This window comes from Phaenicophaeus curvirostris, chromosome 4 (genome assembly GCF_032191515.1).
Source record: "Phaenicophaeus curvirostris isolate KB17595 chromosome 4, BPBGC_Pcur_1.0, whole genome shotgun sequence".
Classification (NCBI taxonomy): Eukaryota; Metazoa; Chordata; class Aves; order Cuculiformes; family Cuculidae; genus Phaenicophaeus; species Phaenicophaeus curvirostris.
The window spans coordinates 32761117-32774419 of record NC_091395.1 but is presented as its reverse complement, the minus strand read 5'-3'; the positions used below and the strand labels follow the sequence as shown (position 1 = coordinate 32774419).

Genomic DNA, 13303 nt, shown 5'->3' with positions numbered 1-13303 from the left:
GCCTATTGCTTTTATGAATCCAAGTCAACAAGTTAATACTAATTCCCTTTGAAATACAAACAATGAGCACTCCAGAGGTTTAACAGCCCAGCCCAACCCAACCTCATTCATTATTGCTTCCAAAGACTGCTTCCAAGTCCTGACTGTGAAAATTTTGAAAGAAAAGTCATCATATTTGATTTGTGCCAAGCTTCATTTTAACACAGCAACCACAGCACCTGATCTCCCTACTACACTACTTTTGGACATAAATCTGTGCAAAGCAAGAGGAGGAAGAAACAAAGAACACCTAAAACAAGAGTTGAAAGCTAAATGCTGTCTTCACACAGAGCAGTTGCAGCAAAGAATGTCAAGATTATAAAAACTTTAGTTTGCTAATTTTGCTGTTAACTTGCTTAGAAGTAAGTCAAGCTCTAATAACATGTCTATCAAGTTGGTGTATAAAAGCGTTACTAGCAACATCACTGAAACTGCTTGACAAAGTGTGCAAAACCCAGCTTCAGTTGTTAATAAAGTAACTGACCTTTATTTTTGTCAGGATCTGCAGCTATGTCAGTAAAATTGGGACATAAGGTTTCAGGATACTGGGGGATGCTGTTCATGTCTCTGCTGAATGAAAAGAAAATTTAATTTCTTAAATCTAGACACTGTTATGTTTCATAATCCAAATTATTTCAAAGGAAAGAGCTAGAGATGTAAAAAATATTCTAATGAACATCGTGATTGCTACTGCTTTCCCACTTTCTCTCCTCATTTTTCTTATTTTGAATTACCACTGTGCAATATTTTAAAGTTTCCTTTTTCAATTAAAAGCCAGCTACTTAACTACACATGCAAAATGAATAAAATTAATACACTTTAATTACCCCACTTTTACTATCTAAGTATCAATCCATTACAAACTAATTCAACAGCTCTTCTCTAAAACATGCTATAGTTCATGAAAATGAGTAGGACCTTTCATAATGCTTCAGTGCTCCCAACAACTTTCAAGCAAGTTTACTTTTATGTCCATGAATACACACAGACACACATGAACATCAATTTCATATTCATCAAATCCCACCAAAGAAACTAGTTAACATGACTAGAAAGGAACATTTTCAAACACCAGAATCCCAGACAAAAACGATTACATTATTTCTGCTAGAGAAAACAGTCATGAATGAGAAGTGAAATGAGGACTTGTAGTAATAAAAACTGTGGATGCTATCTTTACTACAGTAAAGAGGTAGAAATGAATATGGGGGAGGGAGGAATCAATTTTCATGCTGTATAGCCTAGAAGAGTATTATTCCCATTAGAAGAATAACATCAACTTGAAAAGTTTTTTTTAAAAAAACATTATTACTTTAATATAACTAAGTGCTAATGAAAATGTAGTAAGTTGCTAAAATATGGAAAAAATAAGAGGGGGAAAAATAATTTCCCTTTTCCCAATTTTATTTTACATTTGGAAGGATTAATCATGTTCCCCCAGCATAATCCATCCTGCATATATCTTCTAATGTATTGAAGAAAATTCTTCTTCTTCCAACTAGAAAGTATGATTGGATGATCACGAAAACTGACAGGACAACAGGTAGGTATAATTTATCAAAATGAGACAAGGTTTCAAGTTGGTGGCATTTCTTTCATGTCTTATAGGTGTACAGTCAAAATTTTTTACCTGGTATTGCAGATGTTATGAGACAGATTTAAAGTGATAGGAGTTTCAGATGGAAAATCATTTTGTGAAACAGTCTCTCCTAGAGAAAAGAATGACTGTGAAAATCAAAGATCCTAAAAAAAGAGGTAGGTACAGAATATACAGACACACAAATAGACTCATCAATGGTGTTAATCAAGTTTTCTCTCAGAGTGGAGTATCACTAACTGCATGTATTCCAAAGCATGCCATCTGCTTTCACATGGTATTAAATGTATTTCATGACTTAAAAGTAATTATCACACTCTTACTGGAGAGGTTCCTTGTTACTACTAAACTAATTTGAATTTGAAATTACTTTCTTTTTTTTCAGAGGCACGACAATTTGAACGAACAGAACAGTCATGTGTACACACCTCATTACCTATTAGATTGCAGCTTCAGATACTTCACGTTCTTTTGGTAATGTGAAATTTTATACATATACAAACATAAATGTAAGTACACGCACATTGTAGAACTTTTCTGAACAGCTTTTTTCAGGTATTCAAAGCTGGTTTTACTTGTGTCACTTCAGCACTTTAAAATTTACTTCTAGTGCTACATCAATGCGGGTAGTGATGGCAATGACAGGGTTTAGGCTTTCAACTATTTTAATGATATTCAGGCATTCCAAAAAAATGCAGTAATGAATCACAGTTCCCATTTCTCATACAGTCAAGTGGCTCAGGTCTCCTGCCTACTTACGCCTCGAACACCACCATCCAATCTCAGCATTGCCAGATCTGAACCGCTTTCATACATTCCTCATTTATGCATGTTCTTAAATAACTAACAAAAAGATGGCTTTTTTATGAGAATCTGAGGTAACATAAATTCAAAGGAAGAAATTGCTTTGACTAGTGACTCTCAGTTCCTCTATCTTTCCTTAAAACTGGTTGTGCAACTTCCTCAACGCGGTCTGACACTTTCTCCGTAGCCTGACAGCTCATCATCGTCTCCACAAAACTTCTGATACTTTTATCAAGTACCAAGTTCTTTAAATCACTTCTCATGTTTCTGAGAGGTGCTCTCACCCATAAAAGGCAGATTACATGCCCCATGCCACACTACCCTGCAACTCTGCCCACTATAGTACAGAGGTGGTATTAGCAGAACTTACTGGATGGAAGAAAATGCCTAGCAGTAATCATGGGCTTTTTATCGCCGTCTGAACTGCTGGTACTGCTCCAGCTACCCCAGCTCCCACGACTGGCACGAACACTTCCCGATGAACTTCCGCAATCTGAGCTTGAATCAGAACAAAACTTCTCCATACATTTCTTTTGGGACCGTTGATAAAAGCTTTCTACAGAAGTTGCAAAAACGAAACAACACAAAACATTTAAGAAAGTCTTTCAGCTGATTAGTCAATGAAGAGTCATCCAGAACATGAATTTAACATGGATTATCTGAATTTCTTGACAAAAGAACAGAAAATAACATTTACTGATAGCCCCTACCATGAGGAGCTTATGACCTATGTGACATCCCCAGTACAATGAGCGCAAGACAAGATGCAGTGCAGTTAGAGGCAATAGTTTGAAATAGGAAGCCCATACTGTTCTTTAATATACACATAGCTAGTATTTTAAACATGAAACATACCCTGTTCATAGGAACATGCACACTAAAAGCAACAACAAATGTTGGCAATTAATGAATTCGTAAGTGACAGATTCTCCTTTCTTATCTCACCAGGGAGACAAAGGACAATCTTGTAACCTCCTTCAACCCTCCTCTTCCCAAAAGCCAGGGAAAACACCTGATTAAAATCCTGACAGAAAGGCAGGACTCGGGTACCCAAGCTAGAGGTGGCTACGGAAAACAAGCTGCCTATTCTAAAGCTGGCCTTCGCAATACAGCCACTTCAGTTAATACTGGCTGCACCCAGGAATAATGGTTTATGGTGTTAGAATGATACATCTTCTGATCTGCAACATCAACCAATCCCTGGGAGAAAGCATGCGGAGCCCTTCAGAAGCCAGCAGGTATTATTTCAAGCACTGTACTATGCCAATCCCAGCAGCTTCGTGTCAGGGTTCAATGGGGTGAGGAGCAAAAGTGCCTCAAGAAAATACAGTACTACTGCCACGAAACCATGTCACATTTTTTCCCCTGGTTAAGACAATTAAGATGCGTACCTGTTTCTCCCTGTATAGACAAGCTCCCAGTTTTTTGGTCTGCTTTACAATTTTCCCCGTTACCCTGAGGACACCAGGCTCTTATTCCAATATTCGCTCTCAGATCCGGCCTTTCAAATTCACTGCACATATGCTTCAACTCACTCTGCTCAGGGACCCTAATACAACCACACCCAAAGAAACATGTTTGCATTTTACATTTCAGCTGCATTTTTCCTTTTCAGCCATTAAACACTTCAACTTACACAGCTATTGAGGCAGGGTGGTGGGGGTGGAGGGGACAACGAGTAGATTTAGGAGTCTTATTCCTCAACTTTACAAAAACCTAAAATGCCTTCCCCACAGAGCAATATCCCACCACACAAAGTACTACTTCTCAGGGGAAGAAGCAAAACAATGTGTGTATGTTTAACTCCATTCTTTAATGCACTTGCAGAAGGCACTCTACAAAGATGTAGATAGACAGAAAAATGTGCCCTAAGTCTATTTAACTGGCATAATTGTAACAAGAATAAAACCATCATGTGTAGTAATCTTACGTTTTTGCTAGTAACACTGAAATATCTGGATCCAATACCGTAATCAAGACTATCAAGGGAAAATGAATAAAATCCAGCTGTCAAGTTTCTACAGGATGGAAATAGTTACATCTTAACTCAGAAACTACTAACTGCTGAATCAGTTCAAGGAACAGACACATTTCAGTATTTCCGTTCCATTTTTTTTTAACCTTCCTACCTACAAAGGTGTGCATCTTGCAAAGATTTACACATGCTGACCTCCCACACAATGAACTGTAATTTGTTTACAATGAGTTATAACAACCCCATTCAGATTTAGTCTCCCTGTTAAGTCCACTGACTTCAATAGGACCACTTGCAATAAAAATGAGGTCTGCTGAGGCTTTGTCGGATTGTGACCTTAGTTCAAAAGCCTGGGAAATGGAAGGAGGAATTTCTCCTCCTAAGTATATCTATTTTAGCAGCAGTTTATAACTGTCATTTTATAACAACAATCCAAACAAATTTAAAAAAATATGAAAAAATACTTAAGAAGAGATTATAGCTGGCTTTAGAAATGCATTTAAAAAAACCTCAGAGGGAAAGCAGCAACTTCCAACAGTACTCTCGGTATTCTTTTAAGCCTAGTGCTGCTCTTATCTTTTTTAATCATTATAACAAAAACGCAAGCCACCGTCTCTCTTCTACAGATTTCTCTTCCTTATTCAAAACTACTAGAAAACAACATTCCCTCAGTTACCCAAAATACAGATGATTCTCCTGAAATTGGAATAATTTCAACAATTCTGTTTTCCTTTTCTTACTTAATGGACGACTGGATTTTATCCACACAATACACAAGGGAAAGGAAGCTAATAACCATACAAACTTCAGAGGAAACATATTCCAGAAAACAACAGAGTGACCACTGCTATGCAGAATGGGCTCTGCCTATATTCATGCAGATTTACAAATGGAATTTTTTTTTTTTTTTTTTGCTGGCGATACTTAGTACTGCAAATTCTTAAAAAGAAAGGCTCTGGCCAGGATTAAAGTGTGTTTATTTAAATAGATAAAGCAATCTTGCCTAATGTACTGCACAAAACTCAAAAAACCCTGCAAAAACATTACAGCAACTCTGGATTGCTTCATGGTTTGGTGAGGCAATACATACCTTGTAGATAATATGTTCTTCTTCTTATTTTTCCTAGATGTTCTATTTCTATTCCAATTCATATTTGGTACATTTCCTTCCTTCTTCTCCTGAGGTTTCTTCTTCCTATACATATCTTCTTGCTAAAGGTAAAAATATGGTCTGAGACAATACATCATAAAATGAAGTTACCTCAATGAATGAACTCCATTGGATTTTTCTAGCTAGGTTTCTCCTGACAAAAATGACCTGACCAAAATGCACAGTTAATTAATGATTTAGTGCCTTTCCACAGCACAACCTCTTTCCAGCACATCAACTTCATCAACCTTCCCAAGACTCCGTCCTTCAAGACACCAACAGATGATGAGAAAGAAGTCTCCTAATTCCCAATGTTAGCATTTTCCCCCTCACAGCATCTCACTCTGACTTCCAAGGAATAAAAAATAGGGGGAGAAAAAGGAAAGCAGTCAATAAAATCCCCAATGTGCTAAAACCAAATAACATCTGCCAGATTTATGATCAGTTTGTGTGCAAGTTCAGCAGCACTAAATCCTCCCTTTCCTCAGCAGCTGAGGGGCTGGGGGAAGGCGTTCACTTGAATTACAGCTGAGCAAATTATGGGGAAAGTTAACCATCAGCCACAGATGGAAAGAAGTTTGTAACAAAAGTTCCCGAAACAAGACTAGACCCTCTCTTTTCTGATATACACTCATCAAGCATGGTAAGCAACTCCTGCTTACACCTTTTTGCTACGGGATTCCTATGCAGTAGACAGGACACAAACATAATTCCAGATTCTTGGGTTTACTAATTACCTAATGAAGCTCACAACGTGTTTTATGCTACCTGCAAGAAAGATACAGTCCACTATGTTTATTGTGCTCACAAACCAGGGGTGAAGAATGATCCTTCTCAGCAGGTTCACACCTGGCTTCTTGCTTGGTGCATTCTTAATGCAAATTTCTGATGCAAAGCCCTGTATTTGGAGATTAGGCCTGCAAGCGAAGGCTGATGTGCCCATCTAGGACTCCTCTCCGGAGCGTATTTCCACATCGTTACTGTGGCTGACAGCTGGCATTAGATTCCAGTATGTTTGTGCCTGCTCTGACAATAACAATGAACATCTCTGACTAGGATCTGACCAGTATCACAGTACCAGGGCTGTTTTAATCCTTACCCAAAGTGTTCATCATTGTATAAAGCAGCATTAGTACGCAACAGATGTGGGACAGCATGTCTGCATACTTCTTCCTTCATCTGATTTACAGTGTTTCAGATTTGTGTATGTGACTGTACGTAATACTCCCTACACACGTATAAATACCTATATATGTGAAAACAGGCAAACGAAGAACAAAATGGTCACTTTAAATTTGAAAAGCAGAAGGATCACAATACAAACCTCAGAAGAAGTAATCTCCTCTTTTGCACAGCACGGAGTCTCTTCCTTGGGTCCTTTATTAATCTTTTTCTCGGTGGAAGGCTTTAGGTTTATCTGCTTTTTTAAAGTCTCACAGTTTTCTGTTTCATTCCTGAGAGGCACTTGCTGGCTATTCCCTGCAATTAAACAGTAACATCAGTGCTTGGGAAGACAACAGGCTCCCAATCATATCTACAATGTCTTCTACCATCACTTTGATGTACTTTTCTTTCAGAAAGCTTGTGCTGCTTTCCAAAACACTAGCAGACTAACCTCTGGGCTGATGCTGCCTGAAACTTCAAAATCAAAAGCTAGTGCTGTGTAAAAAAATCTTAAAGCAGTTGCAAAATGTATCTCTGTATTGACTCATGCTCATGGGCACACTACTCCTAGCATAAATTACCCAAGTCCTGCTCATCTCATCTGAACTTGAGCTATCTGGGTCCCAGACATGGAGTCTTTAAGGTATAATTTTAAGCCAGAGGATACTGAGCCTAAAAACAAATGGAAAATCCCCACAGACTGGGTGGGGAGAAGACTTCAAAAACAGGTAGATCAAAGTAAGGACAGCATTTATTTGGAGCTTTACATCTCTGAGGAGTCTTCTGCATTCAGTATGAAGACATAAAGAAGTCATCCTTTCTTTAGGATGGGTTCAGCATTAGAAGTTTTCTTGAGAAGCTTGTAAGGAAGAATTATTCTTGTATAACAAAAGCCAAGAGACGAAGAAAAAGAGAAGCCGCCCTCCTCAACAAATAGATGAGTTGCCCAGCCCTCTGCCAGGGCCCTGCCAATGCTGGACAGGACAGAATTAACTTCAGCTCTGATCAGTTCCATGTACCTCAGATACCTGCAAAACATCCACGCTGATCTGCCTCTGAGACTCTCAGCTGCTCTGCACAAGAAGTACATGAGGAAAGCCATCGATTATTGCACTGAACTCACCTTCTCAAATGGGAAGGCACACTCAAACATTTTTAAGGTTTCCTACCTATCAACCACCTACAACACCTTAGCTCTGAGTCAGGCACCTCTCCTCTCTGGAGCAGGCAGTTACCATGACTGCAAGAGAAACCTGTGTGAATGAAACACTGGGAGAGACATAACACAAGAAAGGCTGACAGAACTATAAAAAAAACAACCCTGAGTTGTTCTCCGACATACAAACATGCATGTACACGAGGTCTTGAAGACTCTCCATTTCCACAAAACCAGGCCTTTTAACTATAATCAAGATACAACCACTGAAACGTGGTATTTTTTGGACTTAGTTTATCCCATCAGACTCCTTGAGACAAAGAAATATTCGAAACCCTGGCAGTCCAGAAAACCACAACTGTTAATGAACAATGCAGCAGATTCGGTGCTTTATCACTGTATAAAAGTAACTGTCACCACTCCTGAAATACTCAAAGTAGAAGTTTTGTTAGTGGAAGTGATTCTAATATCTCCCAACTGGTCCATGTAAAAGCATGATTTCTGCCGTCTGTACTCAAAGTTTCCTTACTGTGTACCTAAATATACTTATTTTTTCCCCAGCTAATTTCTTAATTCAAAGCAAAGAAAACAACATTTTGCAGTCCAGAGGCACGTGAAGAATTTCAAAGTACTTTCTAAGTATTAGAGAAATTGTTCTCACTCTACCCAAGACAGCAGACATGTATCCGCTATATTTCAGATTCGACACAACAGGTACATAACCAGCCCAGGGAAACAAGTATATACTATATAGCAGGGCCTGAAATGCATCCGTGATGCTTCCCTCATTGAACGAACTCTACCACACCTACAGCAATTGCCAGTCTTCCGCATTCAATTTGCCAAGTTCTTAAGTAAAGCCAAGCTTTCAGAGGACACATCCTCCTACCCTACTCTCGATTTCCCCCAGGTACTCTTGGGCTGCTCGTCAAATTTTAAGTTGTGAAGCTAAGAGGTAAGACCTCCCAGGCAGTTTAGTTTCACAACTGAAAAAAAAAAAAAAAAAAAGATAAAAAACCACAGCTATGCAGTTACTGTGAAAAATGGCAATTTGCAGATTTCTACAAAAAAAGAGCCCAAAAAAACTCCATTCAAAATACCCTGATGTCAGCTTTTGTTCTTTTAGAAGGTGCTACTAAAGGAGCTCTGAATATTCAGTACTAAGGGTGCTGCTTGGTGACTCCAAAAATTCAGCGGACCTGAAAAATCACGAACTGGGATGTTTCTGAATATCTGACAACTTGTCTTTTTTATGTAATTCTATGACATAAATTATTTTAACCACTAAAATGCTACAGCACAAATTTAAAATGTGTAAAGCCAGGCAAATCCATGATTTATGAACTAATGCAAGCTATTTCCTTAGGAATGTAAACAGATAAACCATAGTGAACACATAAGAAATATGGCATCCCCCTGTGCCCCAGTAAAGACAAAATTTTGATCACAGTGAACTCAACAGAAGATTTCATCCACTAATTTTGACTGACAGAAATTGAAAAAAAATTACCACTGTTTTTCTTGGAAATTTCTTGCAGTTCTGGCTGTTGCTGAGGTGAATTTCTGGACAAGTGACTTTCAGGTAGCTTCTTGGACATCTTCACAGGACAGAACTCCTGTTCTTTGACCTCAACTAGATTTTCTGAAGCTTTAAGGTTAGTTTCCTTAGGAAACATACATGCTTGAAGATCCTCCTTCAGATCACACTCTGAAGAAGTATTTTTAATGAGAACTGTATTTTTCAGTGCACTCTCTTCTTTACCCAGAAAGTTTTCTGGAAGAGTTAAATTCTTGTTAACATTTATGCCATCTGCATATTTTAGGGTTACCCAGTTCTCACTAACATCAGTGCAAATGTCCTCTTTTGGTGCTGAGATTTGGTTCTCCACAATCTGATTTTGTTTCTCATCAGTAGTTGCAATGGCACCGCCAGCTGTTGTGTTTGGTTTTTGCTTACTGTAGTAAACCGAACATTTGTGTTTCTTCTGTGAGTGGCTGTAGGTTGCAGGACTTCTCTTTGCTGCATTCTGACTTCGGCTGGAAGAAGTGCCTACAGACAGGAAGCCCTTCCCTTTACCTTTATCTGAGGAACTATAGGAATCCATAAATGTCTTGCAGCTTCCCCTAGAGAAAACAGAAAATATTTTGGATTTGTTTTTATCTAAGAAGCTAAAATGAATTGTTTTATGGGATATTTTGTAAGAAAAGGAAGGGGGGCACATTCATAAGCCATGCAGCTGCATTAGGTCTTTATGATACTAGCTAAGCACATTCTGATTTCAGTGCGAGTTGAGCAAGACTCTTAAGTATGTGCTCAGACTTCTAATACACTTACACGCTTGAGTGAGTAAGTGCCCAGCTGACTAGTCAAGAGGGTCATATTTGAGGACCATTAACGTTTTTCGATTCGTAGCTTTCCATGGCTGCTGCACATGGTGTATCCATTACTTCCATCACAATTTTTACCCTATGCATTACTGACAATATATAAGATTAATAAACCTTTGAGTTCTTCTATTTCTCTTTTGTGGATATAAATAAACATGATGACACTGAAAGCTCTCTGAAAGAGGTTGCCTGAAACACTGTCTTCTTTAAACCAGCCCACAGCAATATTGAAGCATAAACAGACAAAAAGCATCACTCCACAACAAATAGGGTACAAAAAGGCAATTCAAAAGAAGAAAGTATTTTTACTTGTAGGAATCAGAGCCGATTACATCAACCGAGTTGCTGTTCTGCTGCGGTGAAGAACTAGTATTTGGCCTCTGTCTTGATTTCATGAATTCTGCTAGAATGTACTGGGCTTGCTGGAAGGCTATCAGAATCACTCCGAGCAAAGACAAACTGTTGAAGAAAACAACAGAAACTGGTGTCTACAATTTTCAGGAATATTCAACATATAACTTAAAAAGCTTCTAAGAAGATGTACTTTTCAAACTTTTGTGAGTAAATTCTAAGTAGGAAGACAGATGAGAAAACTCAAAATACAGTTTAAAATAAGTAACAGTTGTAACAGTCTTGTCTTATATTTTTAGAGCCCTTGCTGCTTATTCTCTCAATCAAATACATCAGCCTTGAGCTTTACAAAGAAAAAAACCTAACGAATAAAAAATTATCAAAAAACTAATACTTTGTTTGCAGATTAGGTAGAAGTAAGTCTCACTACAACAATCAATCATAGCAGGGTTTTTATCAGTCTGCTGAGTACTTCCATTCACTCCTAACAGTTACTGGTAACTACCGTCTCTTTCTATTCCTAGCAAAAATGCTATCATAAAATGTGCTATATATGTTGTCACACTTCTGAACTAAAACTGAAGCTTCAAAATATCCTCTCCTTCTCTCCGGTGTATCAACTGTACCAAATATAAATCAGTCAGAATAAAAATCTTTGTAATTTGTCAAATCACCTTCTCAATCACTCAAGATAAATTTTGTCATCAGGAAAACAGAATGAGAAACTGTGATTTTTTTCAGATCCCTGTAGTACCTTCATTTGCACCTAGAATCATGTAGCATAGTCATACTGCTTCATTTGTGCTCTTATTATTTTCAGTGTCAAAACAACAAATGCAAGCAGAACCTCAGTGTACATCAAGATCTCAGTCAGGTGGGCACTAGCACACACATGTATCACCATGACATTCACATCCACTGTTTGTTAGTACAGATAGTAGGAATTGAGGGTTGGTGTGATGAAAGTACTGGGTATCATTTGTGACAAACAACACTAAATTCACACTACACAGTGTGGAAGGTTAGTGAAGGAGAAGAAAAAAGAACATCAATAGGAGGAGAACCCTTATGTGTTGTACACAGGTACAGTACCCTTACAAGCAATTTCTCACAGGCAAGCAATGAGTCAGCAAACACAAATCAAATCTCCTTTCTAGGGTAGCCTGTTAGCAGTGTTCCTAGCAAAAGCTAATAATAAACATGAATTTTTGAACAAGTGAAAAGAGGAAAGAAGCAGAAGGGAAAGAAGGTCCTCATTTGTCCATCTGAAAGTTCATAAATAAAATCCATGTTTATTACCCAGAAATACTTGAAGATAGTTTTACAGTCCACTTGATTCTATTTATGACATCCAGGTACTAACATGTGACATGTACATCTCTACTGGGTGTCAGGAATCAGTCTTCTAGCAAGGGGGTTATCTACTGGGCATTCCTGTGGGGGTATGCTAATGCTTCCTCTCTTTGAACCATTAACACAGAAGTTTATCAGGAAGAGCAGCATTAAATGCTTGTCAGCTCCATCACCAGCTCCTGCATCACACCTAAGCTGTCATAGCCAGCTGGCAGGACTCCCAGGAGACTTAGTGCAGTAGAAATTTAGGCCCTATCACCACTAAAAATCTAACACAATTCAAAAGCGCTTGTTGATCTGATGGGTCCCTTTCAATCTGGCACAGCGGCTCAAAAATCATTACCTTACAAAGAGGACAGTGAGCCTCCAGAAAGACTCCTCCCAGCTTGGTCCTGGCACCACATCCGCACACAGTGGTAACAGGTGGTGAGGAAGAGTCACGTTGAGCGTGAAGGGGAACTCCAGATCACCAGCAGTCACCAGTGTAAGCTCCCGGATTACCCACGAAGACGTGAAGTCAGGAGTGAATCTGCCAGGAAAGTAGACAGAGCTGGTGTTAGTTGTCCATTGCTGGGCTGAATTTCATTTTCTGCTGTCATACTGGTACCAAAAAAATACAAAATAACTTCTCATTTAATAATACCAAAAAAAAAAAAAAAAAAAGACAATGTAAAAAGTGACCATTGTCTGCTTAGCCTACATAGATGGTATTAGCACCTAACAGAGGTTAAGAATTTGAGGTCATCTTCAAAGAGCAAAATGCACAGTTTTACAGTGACTCTTCACAATATTATCATTGCTGTGACTTGCTTTCCTTTTCTCAAGGAGGTGCAAACCCTCAAATCACATTAACCAAAAGACTCTTCACCAAAAGCACAGTTGTCAAGCACACAGGCACCACTACGTCAGCAAGGGCCAGGCAGCAGGGTAAGTCTAGAACAAGGTGGGAAAGACAGGAAAAACAGAAGAACACAACAGATTTGTCTCTTCTTTCTCTGACCCATACTATTATTTTGTTTGTCTGCCAAGGGTACCACTAGAAGTGGTTTGCCTTTCCAAACAATAAAGGCGATACTTGCATGTGAAACCTCAGTTACCATAACACAGTAATATTAACACTACTTATAAATAAGTCATGACTTTCACTCCACAGGATTTTAAAAAGAATCAGAATTAGACTGACTATGTGCAATGTTAGGAAAGTATAAACTCATGCTGGTCAGGCTACTTAGAGCAAACTAGAGAAAACCAAGCAACAAAAAAAAGCCAGTGGCAAAGCATTTCTTACTCATTTTTTTGTGACAACTCTCTTGCTTTAATTTATTA

At 38.5% G+C, this 13303-nt stretch overlaps 1 protein-coding gene across 3 annotated transcripts in view; it reads right to left on the bottom strand.

Moving 5' to 3' along the window:
* The window catches only part of TMEM131L (transmembrane 131 like), a 91005-nt gene that overhangs the window by 5478 nt on the left and 72224 nt on the right, over positions 1-13303 (bottom strand). For 2 of the 3 annotated variants that reach the window (XM_069855734.1, XM_069855735.1), the window contains exons 23-31: positions 12321-12506; positions 10583-10732; positions 9396-10009; positions 6890-7044; positions 5506-5627; positions 3832-3989; positions 2811-2996; positions 1670-1748; positions 524-609 (exon numbers count right to left, since the gene is read on the bottom strand). In XM_069855734.1, the coding sequence (XP_069711835.1) occupies positions 524-609; positions 1670-1748; positions 2811-2996; positions 3832-3989; positions 5506-5627; positions 6890-7044; positions 9396-10009; positions 10583-10732; positions 12321-12506 (1736 nt within the window). The remainder of the gene's footprint in view (positions 1-523; positions 610-1669; positions 1749-2810; positions 2997-3831; positions 3990-5505; positions 5628-6889; positions 7045-9395; positions 10010-10582; positions 10733-12320; positions 12507-13303) is intronic. The other variant, XM_069855736.1, reaches the window with a different exon arrangement.